The 23,258-nt window shown below is 38.2% G+C and overlaps 1 protein-coding gene across 2 annotated transcripts; it reads left to right on the top strand.

Moving 5' to 3' along the window:
• Window positions 1-4,702: 4,702 nt before the first annotated feature.
• rorcb (RAR-related orphan receptor C b) lies at window positions 4,703-23,123 on the top strand. 2 transcript variants are annotated; one of them, XM_081374374.1, is made up of 10 exons: window positions 4,703-4,982; window positions 11,369-11,454; window positions 11,707-11,848; window positions 13,245-13,712; window positions 14,650-14,771; window positions 14,860-14,992; window positions 16,229-16,336; window positions 17,448-17,558; window positions 17,719-17,831; window positions 20,093-23,123. In XM_081374374.1, the coding sequence occupies exons 1-10, from the start codon at window positions 4,976-4,978 to the stop codon at window positions 20,252-20,254; spliced, it is 1,452 nt and encodes a 483-aa protein (XP_081230500.1). In that variant the 5' UTR covers window positions 4,703-4,975; the 3' UTR covers window positions 20,255-23,123. The 2 variants fall into 2 exon arrangements, with proteins under 2 accessions (XP_081230500.1, XP_081230501.1); XM_081374375.1 differs by lacking the exon at window positions 16,229-16,336 and having other exon boundaries at window positions 20,093-20,938.
• Window positions 23,124-23,258: the final 135 nt, after the last annotated feature.

The following is a 23,258-nucleotide window of genomic DNA, read 5'->3' as shown; positions in this document are numbered from 1 at the left end:
CTCACAGGTCAATTAGGTTCGGCAGAGCTTCTGTTTATGTTCGCTGATCAATGTTTAAATGTGAATAAAAGCCTAAATTAAATCTGTTCATCATATAAAGCGATCGAGTATCTTCAGAAAATTTGGACTAAACCGCTCGATTCATATGGATCGGTTTTATAATTTCTTTATAAACTTTTTGAAGCATCAAAATGGAAGTTGCGTATCTGTCTATGGAGAGAACAGAAAACTTTCAGATTTCATTCTTCTCAATGACACATTTAAAAGATCTTCATTTGTGTTTCGAAAATGAACGAAAGTCTGGTTTGGAACGCCATGAGGGTGAGTAGCTAATTGATGACAGAATTTTCTGGGTGAACTATCCCTTCACTGGATTAAATAAAAAATTACAGTCCAGATGCCATTTGTCCTCCGGGACCTTCTTTACTTTAAATAAATGCAATTAATTAGTATGTAGTTCCGAATTCAATATGAATTGCAAGTCGATCACGGGCATGCCGGGAGTGTGGCAGGGTGATATGTTACATATGTAACCCATTCCCTTTCAAGGCAACTCGAGCTGCGTCGAAATGCTGCGGGAACGCTAATTCCCACGTCGCCATAAGAGCAAATGTCCGTCCATGTGAAGTCAAAGCGCACATTTGGATGAAAGCGCCTGCGCCCCTGGAGTGAAGCTGAAGTCAAGATCATAGAACCTAACGAATGTGTGCAGTGAGGACCACCCTGCCGCATCACAAACATCATGTAGGGAAACTCCTGACAATAAAGCTTTAGAAGCAGCCATACTCCTAGTCGAGTGAGCTCGTACAGCCAAAGGTGAAGGTTGACCAGCCGACTCGTAAGCAAGTGAAATAGTCTCAACCACTCACTTGCACATCCTCTGCTTAGATGCAGGACGCCCTTTTCTGGGTGACCCAAAACAAACAAACAGCTGTTCAGATTTTCTCCACAGGGCAGCTCTGTGGACATAAGAATCTAGGGCCCTCACAATAATGAAACAATAACTGTCTTCAGATCCGTCTTGCCCTTAGAAGACTTCGCCTGAGAGCGCCACATCCCATTCTTTTTGTGGGGGAGCGCAAGAAGTGACACTCTGCTTTTGTTGTGCCCGCTGTGAGGAGCTAGTCGACGGCCGGGGCTGCTCCCGCCCAGCAGACCCTGAGACATGAGTGCGGAGTGGCAGGAATTTTTGGAATGCCGCTGCCTGCTTTTTTTCTTCTTTGAACCTCTCGATGACAGTGTTTACGGAGTCACCAAAGAGGCCCGCAGGGGAAAGCGGGGCATCTAGAAGGGGTGTTTTTTTTCTCTCCTTCATTCCTGAGAGGTTCAGCCATATGTGTCTCTCCGTGGCCACCAGGGCTGCCATAGAACGGCCCACTGACTTGGCCGATGTATTTTTTAGTGGCTTGGAGGGTAATGCCGGTGCTTTAAAGGACAATGCAGACTCGGGGAGAGATGGCTCGCAAGCATCTCTTCAGCCCTGGGCATCGCCCCATAACCGTGTTGTTTGGACCCATGTATATTTGAATAAGTAGATAGCTGGGGACTATATACACGGTACAAAACCGGTCTTTTCCACGACTTCGGCACCTCATTGTGGAGGTTGGGAAAAAACGGCAAGCACCGGCATGGAGGCTGCATGCGTGAAGGCAGAAAATGTTAAACGAGCATACTTTTCTGCCTAGATTCTTGTTTGTCCATTCAATGCTTAATTTTTTCTACTGCACGAGTGAGCACCTCCACAAGCTCCTCACATGCAGGAAACTGAAGTGACCGGTCTTCAGTATCTCCTGTTCTGAAACGAACAACATCCAGTTCCTCAGAACTGGATAGTTGCAGTACCGGGGCCTCAGCCTGGGCGGAAGTAAGCGCAGAGCGTGCTTCCGAACCCTGAACTGAGGCACTGGATCTGACAGGTGAAGGCTGAGATAAGGCTGGGCCCGTCTCAAACCCCTCTGTCAGATCCATTTGTGAACCCCACGTCTGAAGTCGACACTCTGCCACGGCAGAAGCGGGACCCAAGCCGTGAAGGTGGTCGAACCGAACCACCTTCCTCGAAGAGCGATCGGCGGGAGTGCAGCGTATTTAACCCTCCTGTTACCCTCAAATCTACCAACATCTTTTACCCACTGGGGTCAATTTGACCCCAGCTATTTAAACCCCCACAATTAGATTTTTTCCCCAAAGTTTTAAGTCAGGTACTTTATGTTTCTTTGTTTACTACTTAAATAGCCCTTTAAATAAAACACCACCAACCCCCCACCCCCACCCCCACCCCCACCCCTTATACATCCAGAATACCTACTGCACGGCTATGGACAAATTAGCAAATCACTATAAAATGTCACTGATTGATCTAAAATTAATTAATGATATATATATTTCGTGTTTTAATAGCTTTTTATTTATTATATAATACAATATATTTTATCAAGGATAGGTTTGGGGTCAATATGACACTCCCATTGATAGTCTCAGGATGCCTCGCTGTTCGCACGACACAGGACTCATGGTAGCGTTCACCTTTTCTTCTCTGGACAATCAATTTTCTAGATATTCTAATCAGATACATTAACTTTGCACCAGTCTTCTGCTGTCCAATTCTTGTACTTCCTGCAGAATTTCAGCCAATCTTTGATGTTTTTATTGGAGAGAAGTGTCTTCTTTGCTGCCCTTCTTGACACCAGGTCGTTGTCCAAAAGTCTTGGCCTTGCTGTGTGTGCAGATGCTCTCACACCCACCTGCTGCCAATATTGAGCAGTTCTGCACTGGTGGTGACATGATTCCCTAGCTGATTCCTCAGGAGGAGAAGTTCCTGGTACTTGCTGGACACTCTGGGACATCCTAAAGCCTTCTTCACTGCAGCCGAACCTCTATTCTTGAAGCTCTTGATGATCTGGTAAATGGTTCTTTCAGGTGCAAAATTCTTTGCAGCTCTTTCCTTACATGTGAGGCCATTTTGATGCAAAGATGATCCTCCATCTTTCTTTGGAGGAAACCATTTCTAACAGAAGAACATAATGATTGGAAGCACTTATTCCTTTCTTTTATAGCGGTCATGTGCTGATGATATGATTAGTAAAATTATGTTAGCTGGTAATTTGGTGCCAAGGACATAAACAGTGAAATTTGGGGTTTTGTGATAAAGTTTTTTGAAATGATGTAAAATGCCTCTGATCACTCTGCACAACAATCTATGTGTGTCTAATGTATCTATGTAAAAATGTGAATCAACATCATAACAACTGAAATTTGGCCACAGCTGTACCCTGTCATTCAAGTGGGAAGTATTGATTGGCCAATAATTGCTCAGCTGTTCGCGGTCACCCTTCTTGTACAACAGCACTGTCTTGGCCATCTTCCTCGATTCCGTCCAGCCCTGGCACCCATTCTTTCTGGATGTTCTGAATCGCATGCCTGACCTCACTGGTCAACACTGACGGGATGGCTGGTATGGCGTTGTCCTGCATTTCGGGCAGGTCGACTGGTGTCTTGCTGGCGAACAGGTCCATATAGAAACCCCCCCCCCCCCCCAAAAAAAAAAAAAAACTTTGCTAAGAGGTAATTTTCAATTGAGAAAGAGCATAAAGAGAGAGCTCACAAAGCACAAAGAGAAATAGTTTATAAGGCTTCTGTGGAAGCTTTCATACATTTGCTCCTCCCCTATATTATGTTTTCCCCTCCCCCACGGCACACAATATCAAAGTTCTTGCAAGAATTATGTTTTCTCTTCCCTGGAAATATATAATTGGCACTGGAAATATCTAATTTCTTGTGAGAATTATGATTCCCCCCTCCACAATATCATGTGAACAATCAGTGGTTCTCGCAATACCTCAAGTAGGCCTATACGGTAATGTCAGGTTAGGGCCCTAAAGCAGAGGGAAGGTTTTGAAGATCATAAAATCTCAACTTATAATGACCTCAATATCATCCAAAATAAATGTGGGATTTGTGCCTAATCACCAATGTGTGAACAACAAAAAACATTATATTTCTTATATGTTTTATACAGCAAAATGAGCCTGGGGTCAAATTGACCCCAAAGAACACTGATGCTACAAAAGTACGTACAGAACATTGAAAACCTATCATCATGTTAATTTTATGTTTATCCAGTTGTCCCCATTAAATTAGGAAAAGTCTTTAAATATGAAGCAAAAAAATTGTTTTAAAGTATGTATTTAGAGACGTTAAACACAGAATGGGGTCAAATTGACCCCAAAGGTAATAGGAGGGTTAAAGGAACGCTGGTCGAGTGGTCGAGAGCTGACTGGGCGTGCTGCACTCCCAAACAAACAACACATAGTTGGTGTGTATCCCCACCCATGAGATATTGAGTGCAGGGATGTATACACTTCCTATAATGTTGTTCGCTCGCCATGTTATAGTTATATATATATATATATATATATATATATATATATATATATATATATATATATATATATATAATATATATAATATATATATGTGTGATAAAACTCCTGCCTAGTTTCAGCTAAGACAGACAAAAACACTTTTTCAGACAATGATTCTAACATAGCACTTGCTGAAGGCACAGAATCTAGCGCTGTTGTGATTCAGGGGTGCTTTATAGTTTCCTGGTCGATGACGTCACCCGCCCATGCCGTTCCGTCTTGCCATTGGACTGATTCCATACGTGCTTTTCATGTCGCAATCACGCAGCTCGAGCTCCCTTGAAAGGGAAAGTAGGTTAGCAGGGTAGAGTGAGAGGAGAGGGAGGACAACGTTTCATACCGCGCCATAACACACGTCGAATGCGACTTGAATTTGTTGCTGAAAGTGAAGACCTTTAGACACGCGCATTTACTTCTATTTTCTTTTCTTAATAATGCTCACAGTCGGAGTTGAAAAGTTTAATTCGGGTAGCTGTCTCAAGTTAGCTAAGTTGCTTAGTTCGAATATATTTCTTCGCCAGTGAACTTTGGAGAATCAAGAAACTGCGATCAAAATGAGAGGTAAGATGTTTGTAGCACTGTATGGCATATAACTATTACATTGACACTGCATATTACTTTGAAATGGTCTCTAAACATTTAGCCAATGCAGGAATGTTTTCATGCACAGATTTGTGTGCTGCTTCCCTGTGACATTTGCCACGCGGACACTTGTTACTTTGTAACGCGTTTAAATGTTCGTTGGCATTCCATTCTATGTCAAATGTTACAATGAATCATAGGCAGATGTCAAACATTTGTTTGGAATTCTGACGCAGATGGATAGTTCGTGATGCTGGCTTGTGTGACAGGTTTTATTACGTAATGAGTGTAAAATTCTAAAAAAAAATCCTGTATGAAGATAAGCTGTTATATATCCTCTAAAAAATATTGATACAACTTGCATTCGGCGAATAAAATGTCTCACACTATCGTGACGCATACAGTCTCTTAAAACAAAATATTTCTGCTGAACACGCTTTGTTTTTGTAATGTCAGTTAAATCCTCGCCTTATTTGGTTCTCGTGATACAGTTGAGTGTAAATGTTGAGTTGCGTGTTGTTGTTTTCGCAGGGCAGCATGGCCGGCTGCCGGCTGTGTGAGCAGCGCTCAAACCTGCTGTTCCACTGACCTAGTTATGTCACTGAACATTACACAGCATTCACAGGAGGGAAAGAGGGAATGAGGGAGAGATAGAGCGCGAGAGAGAGGGAGGGGCTTTGCTGGAGTCGTGTAGACCCATGTGGTCTGTTAAGTGATATATGGCCACAGCGCCTTCATGAACTTGAGTTTGAACTTGAACTCCGTTTCTTGATACAGACAATAACATTTTATTAGAGCAATCTCACCAATTTATGTAACATGCATACTATGAGGATGAAATGCTGGTATTACTTATCGATCAACATCAGTTTTATATACGGTGATAAAATTGTATATGGAAATATGGGCACACTTTATTTAAGGTGTCTGTGGTACAGTGTAATTATACATTTACGTACCTAGTAATAAGGTTTGGGTTAGGGTGAGGGTGAGGGTTTAGTATACTATAATTTTTTGTTTTACTATAATTCATAGTTATTACTAGAGTAACAAGGACACTGTAAAATAAAGTGTTACCGGAAATATTTACATTATTATATATATTGTTTTGGTAATACAAAAATTATGGTTAGTGAGAGTGCCAAACCTGGTCAAATATCTCTATTTTATTTATTTATTTAGTTATAATTAAGTGAAATATATTATAATATTAAATTATTATAAGCACTATTACATTAATTTACTAACACTGACAAAGTTTCCAGCTTAATATCATTAAATTAATTAACGTTACTACTCTCATCTAAATTAGATGAGTAAATAGTCAAAATTCTCTTCTCTATTTGTGCTTATAGATGAAAGTGCAAAAATTCTGATGAAATGTAAAAATAAATTTCTCAAATGACAACAATCATGAGCGGTAATCAAGATTACAGCAATTTGTTATTTCCTTCAAACAGTGTTTTTTTACAATATGTCTGTTTGAAAAGTCTGAACAAAAACACTATTTTGACTGTGTCATTGTTACATAATGTTACATGAACTTACAATACTAATAACAGTAAAGTATGCATAATTACATGCATCTAACCGTCAACCAAATCCTAATCCTACCCTAACCCTATAGTTAGTACATGTAGTTAATTTTTATTACTCAGTAAATAATTACACTGTAACACGGACACCTTAAAACAAAGTGTAACCAAAGAGTGTTCTTTAGCTTGGCTTCTTAAAAAGAACAGTTTACCTTTTACCTGGAGTTGAGTAAATATTAAATCATTTCATTTACCTAGCCCCAACCTCCATGTCTGTAAGTACAAAGTGAGGATTTTGTCTCAACCATTTTGTTTGCTCTCTGGACAAATGTTAAAGCCAGTTGCAGGCGTACATGTCCGGACATACTGTCGTGAGGTGGGGCTGTGTTTAAATATACACACCGTGGCTCATGTTCACAGGGTAGCGGAGGACAGGAGAGCTGTAGCGGATGATAGATACTGAAAAAGAGCAGATCTGCACTCTGTCAGGAATATTTTTTTTATGTAAATCCTGGAAGTTTTGTGTGGTCTGTCTTGTGTCATCGGTCTTAACGTACCTCTAATCCCCTCTGTTCTGATTCAAGTCTTTCACTAAAATTATGATAATCGATTCACATCAAAGAAAACGCACACAAACAAATGCATGCATAAATGAAGCTGTTTTCCCATTGAGAGCCATTTGAATGAATACCCATTGAGTGGGTTTAAATTTTAAGAGCGTGGCCATTTGCCAATTGCCTCTCGTACTGTTTGGTTTGGCATAAGTGCAGTCTTTAAAGGGACCTTTGCATGTATGACCTTTATTTTTATGATGACCAGACAGCAGGAACATTTGGCAGGAGTCTCAAGAAAAGTGACTCACTGACACACTGACCGTTTCACACACTCATCAGTCTTATCAGAAACTACTGTGTAATTCTGTTCTGTCTGCGTGAAGCCGTCTGGATTTCACATCGCTTGGGTGAAACTCAGAATTTATTATGTAAAATAGGTGGGGTGTTAAATCATTGTTCTTTACTCTGGCCTACATATGCCAACCATGGCGGGAGACACACCATTGCGGAAACATTGTGATTAAAAACATGGCTACATCTCAAGCGTTTGTCAAAATAAAAATGACATGTTTGACTAAATTTTATCTTTTACTTTTTCCAAGGGTTAGTGGCTTGCATTATCCTTAACGCTTACGGTAAAAATCAGTTACACACTCCTGCTTTATCTAATCTGCCGTCTTGTGTTATGTCACCACAATAAGACTTTACTGCTTAACACAATGTTCTGTACTCAAAGATAATTGCATTATAGCACCTGTCCGCAAACACAGATAACAGAGACTGCTGCTCAAAGTAGATTTGAACCATTTTCCTTAATTGCTCTGCATGTAAATAATTAAATCTTCGTCTGTCTTTATTTTTTTTATTTTTTGTCTATGCTATCACACACTTTTAGTGTATAAGGGACTGTGGAAAATTAATGCATTATGATCCCTCAGTGATGCTAATATGAAACAGATGAGTAGGCCTATATTAGGTATTTTGGGGGTCATATTATACTTCTGCAAATCTTCGGTACACAGGACTTGTTCTTGCTTTTGAAAACTGCTAAAAGAATGCAGAAGATCAGAATGGAACAAAATGCAGGTCTCTTGAGAAATGATGCTATTTTAAAGGTTCCTCATTTTGTTTAGGAGGTCTCCTACGACAAATTTACATGCACCTAAAGGTAAAAAAAAACAAAATATACATTGCACATCACCTAATTTTTCCAAAGAGTCTGAAAACAGTTTGTCAGACGATTCAGTTTCTCTAAAACCCTCTTTTCCGAGAGCCTGCTCTGCTCTGATTGGTCAGTGGCCTAGTTTTCGGAAATTAAACGACCATTACCATATCTGAATTTCAGCTTCGGAGGCTTCCTTGGCACTTGATACACAGTGATACGAAAAGTAACGATGGCGTCGGTTTTACCGTATCAGTTCTAGCGCGAGTCCTCGTCCTCTTGAAGAGCTGCAAAGTGGATTCACAGCGACAACATGAACCAAACTCTTCCAGGCCTCAGCTACAACTACAGTGTAGTCCCTCCCTCCATTGACAGGCTACGCAACTAACACTTTGTCACTTCAAAAAGTTAATAAAGAGCGTAAATCTTATCCATATGAATAGAGCGGTTTAGTCCAAATTTTCTGAAGAGACACACGATCGCTTTATATGATGAACAGATTTAGTTTAGGTATTTATTCACATATAAACATTGTCAGCAAACATACACCGAAGCTCATTTACCTTAAGGAAATGAAAACAGCTTCTGTTTGACTGATCTCAGTCTTCTTCCCTGAAGCACTTCTTCACCACTAGAGCATATTGGACAATCTGAGTAAACATGACAACAATACAAGTGACAACTTAAGACTAGTAAAATGATGGAAGGGAATTATTATTACATTGACAACAAGTTAATCATGAAGAAAAACACATGCATACATACAAACATACCTGTTTTGCCTTATCAGCATCCATGCTGAATCTGGCACTCACTCACCCTTTCTGATTAATTTTGCACTGCTCTCTCTGTCTCTTTACGGTCAGTTGAAGAGAGTTATAGAGTTTCAGTGTGTGTGTGCTTGGGGTTGAAATCTTGTGGGAGACACTAAGAGAGAAAAGCAAAACATTATTTTCACGTTGTCTTGTCTGTAAAGGCATTAACATATAAACATGTACACTACCATATTAAAAGTATGGAGGCCTTGAAAGAATGACTGAAGTGTTATGTTTTTCCCTTAGGCATGCCAGCAGAAATAATTTGTTCCGGACATCTTACAGTTAAGCTTAAATGTGTTCTGGAAAATGTTCTCTTCCACATTGGTGTCTGTGTCAAAGGCTTGAAGAGTGTTGTTCTTGCAAACCTGAATTTGCTTTTAACAGAAAAGTCTTTTAACAATAGCATGAATATAGACATTTCAGGTTTTTTCATATTCAAGTAGAACCTAAATGACAATTTGCAAACAGCAAAGCTTTGAAAACTGAAAACATCCCCTGTGGACTACTTAATGTCAGCTTATGGCTTAAAGGGTTCACCCAAAAAATGAAAATTCTGTCATTAATTACTCACCCTCAAGACCTTCGTTCATCTTCAGAACACAAATCAAAATATTTTTGATGAAATCCAAGAGCTTTCTGACCCCACATTGGCTGCAACGTAACCACCACTTTCAAGCCCCAGAAAGGCATTGTAAAGAATAGTTCATGTGACTACAGTGCTTCAACCTTAATGTTATGAAGCGACGAATACTTTTTGCAAGGAAAGTAAAGCAACAGAACAGCTGTACTAGTGGGTTAATTTGCATTTACTTTAACGTAAACAAACAATTGCAGATGAAGCGCATGTCAGACACGTCTCATGATGAGTGAACATGAACTGTTCTTTTCATACGTGGCTAGAAAATATCAAATCTATCCACCCATCCAATATATAGCATGTTATATAATATATATACTTTGTCTCTATGTAAAAAAAAAAAAAAAAAAATCATTAATATCAAGATTTTAATTTAAACATGTATTATTAAATATATAAATAAAATAATTTAAAAATAATAGTAATGATAATGTAAATATTGATATAAAATTGTATTTATCACACAGAGTATTATCTGCCAAAAAAAAAATCAATTTAGTTTGTGCCTAAGTGTCAATTCTTATGTGTTCCTGTTGAGACCACCTTACCAGAGAGAAGGGAAAGGCCTATTCAAATGACATGCACTGGGGATCCGCCCACAGCCGCCCTCCCCTTTTCACTGAGAAAGTATGTCAGTAGGACAGCGAGTCCACATGGGCTTACAGCCAAGGCGAATTGAGCGACATTTAGAGCCGGTCAATCGCAGACGCATGTGCCCGAGCATCAACCAATAGGCTGTCAGAAGTGCTAGGGAGGCGGAGCATCTGCATTATTAGACTGAGCAGGCCTGAATGGCGTGTTTGTGGAATGTTTGCAGACGAAGGTTATATAACACCACACAGAGAGCGGTGCGGGAGGGGCATCCAAGGGCTTACAGATTTTTCCATTGCATGCCACAGTGTATCTTGGTCATTGCTTTCAGCTGACAGAGCTAGAAAGACAAAATGGAGGATGTTTTTTTTCCTGCTTGTCTTTGCAATCTTAGTTTTATCCATGCCACCACTACATGCAACATATGCTAGAAAATATAATTTTTTATTGCATAATTATTGTGTAACTGTACCACAAAGCATATTTATTTATTTATTTATTCATTCATTTATTCAATATGCCCTTCATTCGTTAATTATTTATTTATTTAATGTAATTAAATGGATATATATGGGTAGTTGCCTATAATAAGATTTTAAGTTAAACCGCTATTATTAAAAATGTACATGAATATAATACATTTTATTGCATAATAATTGTGTAACTGTTATCACACATTTATTTATTTATTTATTTATTTATTTGGTTTATTCTTTCTATTAATGAATTCATTTTTTGTTTGTTTACATTTGTTTACATACTGTTCACTTTTAATTAGGAAGGATCTAGTTTCTAAAAGTCCCTACACTGTGTTCCACTGATCATATGAGTTGCATCAGAACCTCTTGTAAAAGCCGAGACATAATACACCCTTCAGTCGGAAAATCAATCCTCTGGCTATTTCTGTCCTTCATGCCATGCAGAGTGAGAGATATCTCTCTATCTAACTGTATTGGTTGATATTATTTGTGGTGTATTTCAAAAATGTATTTGAGCATATGTACTTCTCTATGTGTTCAGGGCACGTTTTTGCTTTTAATTCTTAAAACGATGTTGTTTTTATTCCAGCTCAAATTGAGGTTATACCGTGCAAGATCTGTGGCGACAAATCCTCCGGGATTCACTATGGCGTTATTACGTGTGAAGGGTGCAAGGTGAGAATTCAACTATAATTCCCTAATGATAGTAAGACAATACAATAAGTCATATTGTCTTCTTTTCTTACCATAGATGTGCAATTTCCTGTTATTAACCTCACTGTAACAAAATGATCCTTTTGTGCTCTATCCCTTTTGTGCTCTATCCCTCCTTTATGTTCGTCATTCGATGCCAGGTCACACCCATGCAAAGCCGCACCTGATATTATCTGTCCTGTACAGCGAGGTAACGCCGTTTCTTTTTTGCAGGGTTTTTTCCGACGCAGCCAGCAGAACAATGCCATGTACTCATGTTCACGGCAGAGGAACTGCCTGATCGACCGAACCAATCGGAACCGCTGCCAACACTGTCGTCTGCAGAAGTGCCTGGCGCTTGGCATGAGCCGTGATGGTGAGCGCGAGTCTTAATGTTAAACTACCCCACCAGCTGAATTTTAGGGATAGGGACTCAAATATAAGTACTGGACAAGGAGGGCAGTGTCAAGTCAAGTCAAGTCAAGTCAAGTATATTTGTATAGCGCTTTTCACAATACAGATTGTATCAAAGCAGCTTCACAGTATTAAATCAAAATAACACAAGGTTTGTTTCTAGTGGAAAAAACGTCCACGTTTGGTCAATAGTATTATTGATTGATTAAATTAAATTAAATATCCCCAACTGAGCAAGCCAAAGGCAACAAAGGTCAAAGGGCAGATGTTATTATTTTTGTGACTACGACTATTTTTTGTACCCTTTGTTCGGTTTTAATGGATCCTTGCTATGGAAGCTTGTTTCTGCCACAGAATACATTTTATTTAAAAAGCTAAATGCGACTTTTTATCTCAGTTTTTATCTCTATTTTTCTCGCAATTGCCAGTTTACATCTCGCAATTTTGTCTTTTTATCTCAGAATTGTGTGATAAAGTTATAAACTTTTTTTGCAACACACAATTGCATGTTATAAAGTCAGAATTGCCAGATATAAACTCGCAATTGAGAAAAATAAAGTCAGAATGGTGAGATATCAACTCAATTCTGACTTTATAACTCTAACTGCAAATTTATATCTCGCCATTCTGACTTTATTTTTCTCAATTGCGAGTTTATATCGGGCAATTCTGACTTTATAAGTCAAGTCAAGTCAAGTCAAGTCAAGTTTATTTATATAGCGCTTTTCACAACACAGGTTGTATCAAAGCAGCTTCACAGTAATAAATTAGAACAATACATCAATGTTTGTTTCTAGTGGAACGTCTACGTTTGGTAATGCTGATCAATAGTATCGTTGATTGATTAATTAAATTAAATATCCCCAAATATCCCCAACTGAGCAAGCCAAAGGCAACAGTGGCAAGGAACCGAAAAACTCCATCAGGTGACCTAATGGAGAAAAAAAAACCTTGGGAGAACCCGGGCTCAGTCGGGGGCCAGTTCTCCTCTGGCGTTTATGAACTAGAGGTCGGATTTAACTGTAGGATTAAAAGTATTATATGAATGCCTGGCTGAAGAGATGCGTCTTTAATCTAGTTTTAAACTTTATAACACGCAATTGCAAGTTTATATCACTCAATTCTGAGAAGAAAAGTCCGAATTGCAAGGTGTAAACTGTAAAAAGTCACAATTATATTTTAAAATGTTTTATTCTGTGGCGGAAACAACCTTCCATGCCTTGCTGAATGAGTAAAAAAAATAATAATTGGACCCCAAAATTTTGTATATAAATATAAATAAATCATATAAATGCTATTTAAATAATTAGTAATTATAAGTGAAGTAAAAGTAACTGTCTCGCTTTCATTTTCCGTAGCGGTGAAGTTTGGCCGAATGTCAAAGAAACAGCGGGACAGCCTGTATGCAGAGGTGCAGCGGCACCAGCAGCTGTCTCGAGACTGCCTGGCGGGTTTAGGTGGCGGTCTGGCATCACGTGACTGTGATGATACGGGCGAAGACAGCGCACACAGCCGACCGTACAGCAGTGGAGGATCCAGCTCCAACCTCAGCGACCTGGACGACATCGCCACGCTGCCCGACGGCTTGCTATTCGACCTGCCGCTCACCCCAGAGGAGGCGGGCGAGTACTGCGCTCTGGAGATGCTCGGCGGGTCTGGGAGCGCAGGAAGTGGAAGTTCATCCAATCAGAGCTCTCCGGGGCCCAGCTCTGTAGATTTTGCAGAATCTGTGAGAGTCAAGCATGAGTACATCCTGCCTGAAAACAGCCTATTTACACACTCTCTCCTGAGCTCTTTACCAGACAACTGCTCTCTACACGACATAGGTGAGCTGCCATTATAGATTCACATTTTATGATCATAATGTTAATCATTATACTAATGTAAGTTTAGATTGAGATTCTGACATTATTTTAATAACACTTTTCCCTTAAATTCTCATTACTGAAAATCCTCCTGTTCGGACACAATGTATTGCAATAAAATGAGAATAAAAATCACACTTTAGTTTAGGGTCCAGTTCTCACTATTAACTTATTATTAACTACAACTTTTGCCTTAAAAAAACTAGTGTTACCATTAGATTTAGTAAAAAAAAAGAAAAATGTATACTGACAATTTTACTTTACAGCTCATGATATCTATTATTTTTGCATGAATTTATGCCACATCATATATCAGTTTATATATCTATTTATTTATAACATTATGTATTTTATGATCTATATCTATCAATAAATAGGTAACACTTTACACTAAGGTCTTAGTTAATGCATTAACTAACAATGAGCAAAACAATTGTTACACTATTTATTCATCTTTGCTAATGTTCGTTAATACACACTTTTGATTTTAAGTATTAGTAAATGTTGAAATTAACATTAAGAATAAAAATGCTTTTGAAGTATTTTTTATCGTTAGTTCATGTTATGTTTAATAAATTAAACATTATTGTAAAGTGTTACTGATATATCTATATAATATATGGTTTGGTTCTACAAATATGCTTACATTTTATATACATTTTTATTTATGTAGGTTATTTTTATAGATTATATAATCTGTCTGTATTTATATATGTCTATAGATGTTTAATTATAATATCTATTTTTTTATCTATATTTGCATCTATAGATGGATATATCTATATAATATATTCCTTATTTAGATATGTATATTATTTCTGGTTCTGCTTATGTCTGTTTATATCTAGATAGACAGATACTAAAGGAAAATGTGCTAATGTGTTGAAATTATGTTCAGAGCGGATCACTCAAAACGTGGTGAAGTCTCACCTGGAGACGTGTCAGTACAGCCCAGAAGAGCTGAAGAAACTCACCTGGAACCTTTACACACCTGAAGAAACCTGCAGCTTTCAGCTCAAGGTACAGCATCATCATACTACATCTCTTGATTGTGCTTGCTGATTTGTCTCTTTGCTAACGGCTGTATTATCAATCTCTGTGCTTTCAGTCTGCAGAATGGATGTGGCAGCAGTGCGCCCTGCATATTACAAACGCCATCCAGTACGTTGTGGAGTTCGCCAAGCGCATCTCTGGATTCATGGACCTCTGCCAGAATGACCAGATCATCCTGCTCAAAGCAGGTCAGTGTTGCCTTAGTCCCACACAGATTACTAATCCCTGATTATACAACAGAATTCTCATCCGCATCACCTTATCCATTTACTGCCATGATGTGGCATTTCTGATGTGGCTCTAAGCGGCCGTTCAATCTCATTATTAGTTTCATCACTATTACTATTGTTATGATAACACCATTAGATCGTTCCAGAACACACTCAGTTTCTTGAGCATTGTCTTTCATACTACATTTAGAATACTCTGAGGCCAGGTATTGACATGTGATTCAGGTAATGCCAAACGCTCTGTAAATTAGTCTCATTTGCACAGCAGAGTTTTCAGTCTAGCAGAGGGCTTGGATGTGGATGATGCATTGTGATCCAAAAACCTGAAATTACTCTTTAAAATGCACAATTTGTGCTTGACTGCATTGTGTTTGGGTATATGCCTGGATAAAATGCCATTCTCCATTATTATACCGTCAATTGGTAATTTTCTGCTGCCAATAAAAAAATATACAGACACAGTACAAGAAGAACTATTTCAGTGCATTTAGTGGCCGGTTAAACTGGATTGTGGGTGGTTAGAGAATAAAACACAATTTTTTTTATATATAACGACGTGGGGCAACTGTTTTGTGAATTCGCCCCATGGGATTCTGTTCTGTCCACGTTCTGCTTAAACTTGAAACTTGCATTAACGTTTGTCTCCTCTTGTGTTTGTTTCTCCAACATTCTACCTACTTTTACACTTTGTGCTTACCGTATGAAAAAAAACCTTCAATAAACAAAACTCAAACTTTCTAAATGTCATTTTAAACAAACACAATGACATTTCATTTTGATGGTGTTTATTGTTCCCATATTTGGTAAAAAAAAAAATAAAAAATCTGTGTATTTTTGCACGGTGGAGCATATTCCCGCTTTTCCTTCCCTCTCTCTTGCATTTTTTTATCTGTTTTCTCTCTATCTTTCTATTTCTGTCTGTCTATCTTTTTGTCTCTGTCTCTGTCTCTCTCTGTCTCTCTCTGTCTCTCTCTGTCTCTCTCTCTCTCTCTCTCTCTCTCTCTCTCTCTCTCTCTCTCTCTCTCTCTCTCTCTCTCTCTCTCTCTCTCTCTCTCTCTCTCTCTCTCTCTCTCTCTCTCTCTCTCTCTCTCTCTCTCTTCTTTCTTTCTTTCTTTCTTTCTTTCTCTCTCTCTTTCTGCTTTTTCCCCCATCCCATTTTTTTTGCCGCTCTCTTTCTCTCTATTACTATTCCAGGATGTCTGGAAGTCTTGCTGATCCGAATGTGTCGTGCTTACAACTCTTCCAACAACACAATGTTTTTTGATGGCAAGTTTGCCAGCCCTCAGCTCTTCAAAGCTCTTGGTGAGTGTCTGGAAATGTTCAGAATAGCATGCTACCATCTTAAGCATACTATTTCAGCAGTATACTCTGAAGAGTATGCATATACTACCTACGGTTGACCTGCTATATATGAGAAAATGTGGAATAAACAACACATTCATACTGGGTTCTGCATCCTACAATTTAATGGACTCAATTTGAATGTCCATTTCCTATTTGATGAATAAACTAGATGCAATCACTGAATTCAGAATAGCATGTTAGGATACTATTTAATCTATATAGTAGTATGCTTTTCCATGTTCAGCCAATGTCAGCAACAGTTTACTCTTGTATCTTTTCATAATGTGAAACTATATAAACAATATTCAGTGTGTACTATGCAGTAAGCAGAACGCAAGTATTCAATTTCAGTTCAAATGCATCCTCTTTTACTTTAAAATACACAAAACCAGCAGCCTCTTAAGAGGAAGAATGGAGGCGTCATGAATCAATAAGGCACAAGAGCTAATGGGTTTTTAACCCAGTTAGTAAATACAAGTGATGCTTGGGTGAGTAATAGCTCATCAATGTTAAATTGGAGCATTGCAGAAAGCACTCAGTGCAAAACATATTACATAAAGACTTGTATTCTTGGAATAAGTTATTAGAATGATTTGTAGATAATACCATTTCTTTTTTTTATTAGCTTTTTTTTTCAAATTGGGTATGTTTAAAGTCAGCATGAATTGAAAATTCACCCTATTTTTTTTTAAATGCATGTTATAGATCTTATATTGATTAACTGGTGCATAGAGCCAAGTCAATAAGGAAGAACATTTCTGTTGCTACTCTACTTCCGTTTCATTGCGACTTTAAATGCACAATACAGACACTACAAACTATTATATTCACGATAAAGACTGTTTTAAGTTATTGCTTAAGTCTGCATTACTCTCACAAATTACCTGAAGCTTTGTGCCCAGAACACCTAATAATTTCCTCTATTACATTAATGGAACCCAACAGATCCATTAAATCATTTCATGTTAAACAAAAAGAGATTGGTTCTGGGCAAATTATGGACCACAATGGAAATGTAATTTATTTCTTCATCTTCAACATGGTAACTAGCATGTGTATGTGTTTGCAGGGTGTGATGACCTGGTGAACACTGTCTTTGAATTGGCTAGAAGTCTGAGTCGTCTTCAGCTGAGCGAGGAGGAAATGGCTTTATTCAGCGCCGCGGTTCTGCTGGCTCCAGGTGAGACACTCACACCCAGGTCTGCTACTAATTTAGCGACTTATTCCCCTGGGTTTATGTGCTCTCAAGAAAAAGTAGCATGTGCCATGGTCAGACTTGCATAAAATGAGACACATTCTCACAGTTTGAAACCCCTGCTCTGTGTTTGTGTGCTGCTCAGATCGGCCATGGTTGACGGAGTCTCAGCAGGTTCAGAAGCTCCAAGAGAAGGTTTATGTGGCCCTTCAACACAGCATGCACATGAACGGAGCCACTACTGAGAAACTGGACAAGGTGAGGAACAAGACACACACACACACGGCACTTTACAAAGAACTTTGAGAATATTTAAGAAAACAAATTATAAAAACACTAATATTATGAATCATCCAAGGAGAGTAATGCCAGGTACACATTGCACTGTCAAGTTTGACATCAGCTGTGGTTCAGTGAGTGACTTATCTGACCGATTTAAACCAATGAATTCACAACTTTGTGAATCTGTTTGACTGATTCTTTAAAAAGAAGTTCTGCACCCATTCTGACCCAGAAAACACACAAATTAAAGAATATATGAGCAATATCACAGGAGTATGAGTGCGATATGGCTCTATATCAGTAGCATGGCTGTGATTAGGCCATAGGCACAAGGCTGTGTAGGTAATCACAGCCGTGCTGCTGATATAGAGTCATATCGCACGACAAGTGGGATATTGCTTTTACACAACAGTTTGACGGCACAAGTGTTTAAATAAATGGAGTGGAGACGATGGAGTATCTTCCTCTTTTGTGCAAAACTACTTCCTTCCGCCACATATTCAAAAATAAATTATGAGAGAGATATCGACAAAGCGAGTGTAATTTCTGCATCTGATCTAGCATTTAAAGTTAGTAAGTTGGTATGAAAATTAACAAAATAACAGAAACAACAGTAAACATGCTAAATACATAATACTAACATGAACTGTTAATGAAACATATGAAAGCTGCTCCTGATGAATAGAATAAACATCATATGCTTGCATGCAAATCCTTCCCAACTAACAGACTGACCAGTTACGTAATTTATAGCTACTTTTTGGTAATTTCCTGACTCACTAATTGACAACGTATTGTCTAGGTTACTAATGTAACACCCGTTCACTGAAGGAGACGTTAGGTCCCCATGACGTCAGTTGAACGTGACTGACTGAATGAGGATTATGACGTTCCATGCACGTAATTTCTTTTGCTCTTTATATATAGTGAAGTGGTATACAGCACGTGCTGACAGGAAATGAAAGTTCTTTTTTCTGAGGTGAGAATTTTATTTCGTATCGAGTTACAAAAATAACGTTAGAATAATGACACTTACATATATAGCCTGACAACATCTCATCTGACAGCAGATACTGAATCAGGAAAACACGCACTCTTTACTTAAACTGCATCTAACAGAACTTTCACACACGTCTTTCAAAATAAAAGCCTTGCATTAGAGAAACATTTTGAATCATGTTTTTTTATTGTTGTTTCTTTGACTACACACTCCGCGACCCACTCAGAATGGTCTTGCAACCCACATTTGGGTCACGACCCACCAGTTGAGAAAGATCTAATTCTCGCCTAAAAACTCTTAAAACTACATTCCGTGACACGATAACAGAAGTATTTGTAAAATTGCTCCTCCACCATTGACGCTAGCTGTGAGAAATGCTGCCAGTATAGATACAGCAGAAACAAGCAGAGTGATACAAATTGTGTAACGGTTTTCATGTGATATTAGTTGTATATTGCATGGCTGGAAAAGTCTCTCAGCCAATTAGATTCAAAAACCAGAACTAATTTTATATATATATAATAAAATAAGTTCTTGCAGCCAAAACAATCATGTTTGGATCAAAGGGGTTTAGCAAAATTCTTTTAGAGCCATATGTTATTTGATAAAAACATGTCATGTCAGCTCTTACATGAAAGTTATATTTATATCCATAAATATAACTATATCCACTCCAGTATAAATATATAATATATTTATATTATGTCCATTCAGTATATATACTGTGTATAAATATATTAATATATGTATAGGATTAAATTGCTCAAAAGTGACAGTAAAGACTTTTACGTTGTTCAATTTTTTAGCAAACAAGATTATCATCATCATTATCAGATTATCATCATTACATTGATGATAATTATAAGAAATGTTTCTTGAGCAGCAAATCAGCATATTAGAATGATTTCTGAAGGAGAGTGTGACTGATAACTAGGAATAAATTATTTCATAATATAATATTTCACAATATTGCTGTTTTTACTGTATTCTTGATAGAATAAATGCAACCTTGGTGAGCATAAGAGACTTCTTTCAAAAAAATCTTACGGACACCAAACGTTTGAATGGTAGTGTAGTTTCTGTTCCATGGGTTGGTTGATTTATGTACTGCTAAATATCCATTTAAAAAAAAGATGTTTGTGCACTAATCCAAAGGTCAGACTTAAATCATCCAGTAGGTTTAGTTCTTGATTTTGGAATATCTGATCTAGACACTCTCGTTGTCTTGTGTTCGCAGATGGTGTCCAAACTACCGCAGATGAAGTCGATCAGTAACCTGCATATTGACAAGCTGGATTTCTTCCGCCTGGTTCACCCGGAAACAGCCTACAGCTTCCCGCCTCTGTACAGGGAAGTGTTCGGCAGCGAGATCAACTTCCCTGACTCCACCAACAGTTAGAGAGAGGGAGATAGTGAGGGAGAGAATGTGAGAGAGTGTGAAGGGGAAATGATAGGCTTGTGTTGAAGAGAGGCCATTACCTGTTAAATGTAATTTTGTTTTAAAAACCTCCAGGGAGAATCCTCAGTCTATTGCAGCACTGTTAGCATACACACACGATACACTACAAACCATGCAAAGTATTTCAGATTCGACAACACATATATGAATTATTCCTGGAATTGTGCTCTCACGTCTGTTATTATTTTACAGACACACTCCTAAATGATCTTTAATGTACAGATGTATGCTTGCAAGGGCCCTTTGTCCCAACATGTTGATATCTAAGCATGCTACTATTCCTTCTGCATCTGCACACAAAGGGAATTAAATGGAGGTTTTATAAATATGATTTTAAGAATTTGACAGGATCAAACTCTCTTCCACATGAACATTCAGGAGAGCACAACAACTTTTTTAACGAAGTGCATCCTACGTACTAGGCGACGGTCACACGTCCTTCCCCACCGTAACACTCTTTATGCACTAACATCGCTTTTTTCCTCCCTCTCCCCCCTCGTTTTTCATCCTCAGACGAATCATGAATGTATCCCACGAAGCGAAGGCACTTCTGATTTGAGACCGAATGTACACAATGCACTTTTGGTCTTGCGTTACGCTTTATGAGACTTTGACAATCCACTTAAAGAAAAAAAAAAGCCCTAATGTGCCCAGATTGTTCATTTAAAATGAAGGGACCAATATTACCAGTGCAACTTTAAATGACCATTCCACGTTAAATACAAATTTGTAATAATAATAATAATAATAAATAAAAGTTTAAAATAATACATTTAGAAAAATAATTTCAAAAGCTTTAGAAAATCATCTCTTAGTTTGTGAATACAAACACATGCATTGACAGAAATGCACTTGTAGTGGAAGTCTATGGGGCAACTGTAGTGCTTAACTTTATCTGTTAGCATCTAACTTGTATTTAACCTGGAATATTCCTTTAATGAACCAGAAAACATAAGTGTGCTAAACTCTTTTCTAATGTGCAATAAAACACCCTGATAATCACTACAAACATTCAGTCATGACCAAACGTTTGTGAATGCCTTGTTTTGTTACAATAAAGTAAAGAAAACCACGCAATCCTCACTTTAACAGTTATTTACATAATCTCATACCTCATATTCAGCTGAACTTGGACACATTCAGCACAGTATTAGACTCTAGCAAACAACTGCAACAGGACACATTATGAAATGCAGAACTGTTACTCAATAGAATAGTGAGAGATAAGGAGTTTGCAAACTTGGGCATGACTGTAAAGGATTGGCGAACACAACTTTCGAAGCAGTGCACACATGCTCTTATTTGCTCAGGCACATTTTGACAGTGTTTGGTGCTGCACCTTATTTTTTTGTTGTCATTTTAAAGCAATGAGAAACCTCAGTCCCATGTCCCCTTCCCTTGTAAATGCCACTTTAGAATGAGAAACAATTAAATGTTCATTTCATTTATATGGACTTTTCAAAAAGGTTCTTTTTGAATAGGAATGTAAATAAATTAGTCTTTTTAGTCAAGAGAGTGAATGAGAAAGGTGGAGCAGGTTAAGGAAGAGAGATGGGAATGTTAAAGAAAGGTATGAGCCAGGACTTTCATCAGCCGGCTTTTGAATTCTTCCAGCGTGTGCATGGAAGTACCGGACCAGAGAAATTGAACTGGGTTCGAACTGACTTTTGCCCATTTTGTTCTGGAGCTGCTCCGGACAGGAGAGCCGAGCTGGAATGGATGCCGACGTTGACATTGTTCTGTTGATGCGTACAGATCTGGGAAAATCCTGATGTTGGGAGACCCTTCCTCCTGTCTAGTGGGTTTCAGATGCTTTCACAAACCAAAAGAAAAGGAGATTCCATCAATGCTCAGTCCTGTAGGTTTCGGGTACAGATTCACCACATGCAGCGCGTTTGCTCGTGGCCAGTGAGCATGGCTGTGGTTTCTGTTGTATTATTTTGTAAATTGTTGATCACCTCTCCTTTTTGTCCATTTCTGTGGCCCGGATCGCGTCCTTCCATCCTATTTTTACTACTCCTGCACCACAGTACGACAAAAACAGTTTCAAAAGAGGTCTCAGCTACTCCTTTGATTCAGGGTTCACGGTATTGTTTATAGCCCTGCTATATAAACTACACAACTGGTGTTCAGTGATTCAGATGAATGAATGATATTGTATTCTGTATGAAAGAGAAATGATATGGTTTTGTATCTCAGTTTTTAATGAACAAAAGGAAATCTGTATTCTTTTTGTGCGCCCAACATTACAAACCTCTCACGTCAAGGACTTGTAGCCTGCCCTTGGATTAAGAAAGAGAAGTATGGGAATTCTGTCAGTGTAATGTATTTTTAAATGTGTTGTTTTGACAATCCCCACCTCTAGGCCTTCGATGCATGCCTTCCTGTCAAGACAAGATTGTGTTTGTCTCATTCAGTCACCCTGTAAAGCAAATTCAATGTTTATTTTGTTTTTGTAGAAGAAATGTTTCTGCTCTGTGTGTTTCACACACAAAAAAAGATTTATCTCAGGGAGATAGCTGGTGTCTGTCTCACCAGTATCCTCTGCCGACTACACACACACACACACACACACACACACACACACACACTTTGCACCGAATAGGAGACCCGTATTCTTGATCACTGTGTCCTGTAGCTATATTTAAATATATATATATATTTTTGTGAATGTCAATCACAAAGTGTCAAAGACCTTTCCTCTTTCTGCTGATGTACTATTACAGGTTCTTTCAGTCTGAATTACAAGACACAGAATATGTCTAAATGAAAAAAAGCAAATAAAAACTAAAGATGGATCTTATTCTTTAAAAAGAATTGTTGTCCCTTGTAATTTGTCTACTTCAATGAGTTACTAATTCATATATATATATATATACTGTATATATGCAATAGTTAAGATATTAAATACAGGGTGATATATAAATAGGGTGAATTCAGGTTG

This window comes from Scardinius erythrophthalmus (assembly GCF_964197995.2).
Source record: "Scardinius erythrophthalmus genome assembly, chromosome: 9".
Classification (NCBI taxonomy): Eukaryota; Metazoa; Chordata; class Actinopteri; order Cypriniformes; family Leuciscidae; genus Scardinius; species Scardinius erythrophthalmus.
Note: the sequence above shows the minus strand (reverse complement) of the source record. Positions and strands in the feature narration are given on the sequence as shown.

What these genes read in the sequence shown, in the direction of transcription:
- rorcb (XM_081374374.1), top strand. An exon ending in TTACGTGTGAAGGGTGCAAG is followed by an intron (nt 11,455 to 11,706) that starts GTGAGAATTCAA and finishes TCTTTTTTGCAG; the next exon opens with GGTTTTTTCCGACGCAGCCA. An exon ending in GATCATCCTGCTCAAAGCAG is followed by an intron (nt 14,993 to 16,228) that starts GTCAGTGTTGCC and finishes TTACTATTCCAG; the next exon opens with GATGTCTGGAAGTCTTGCTG.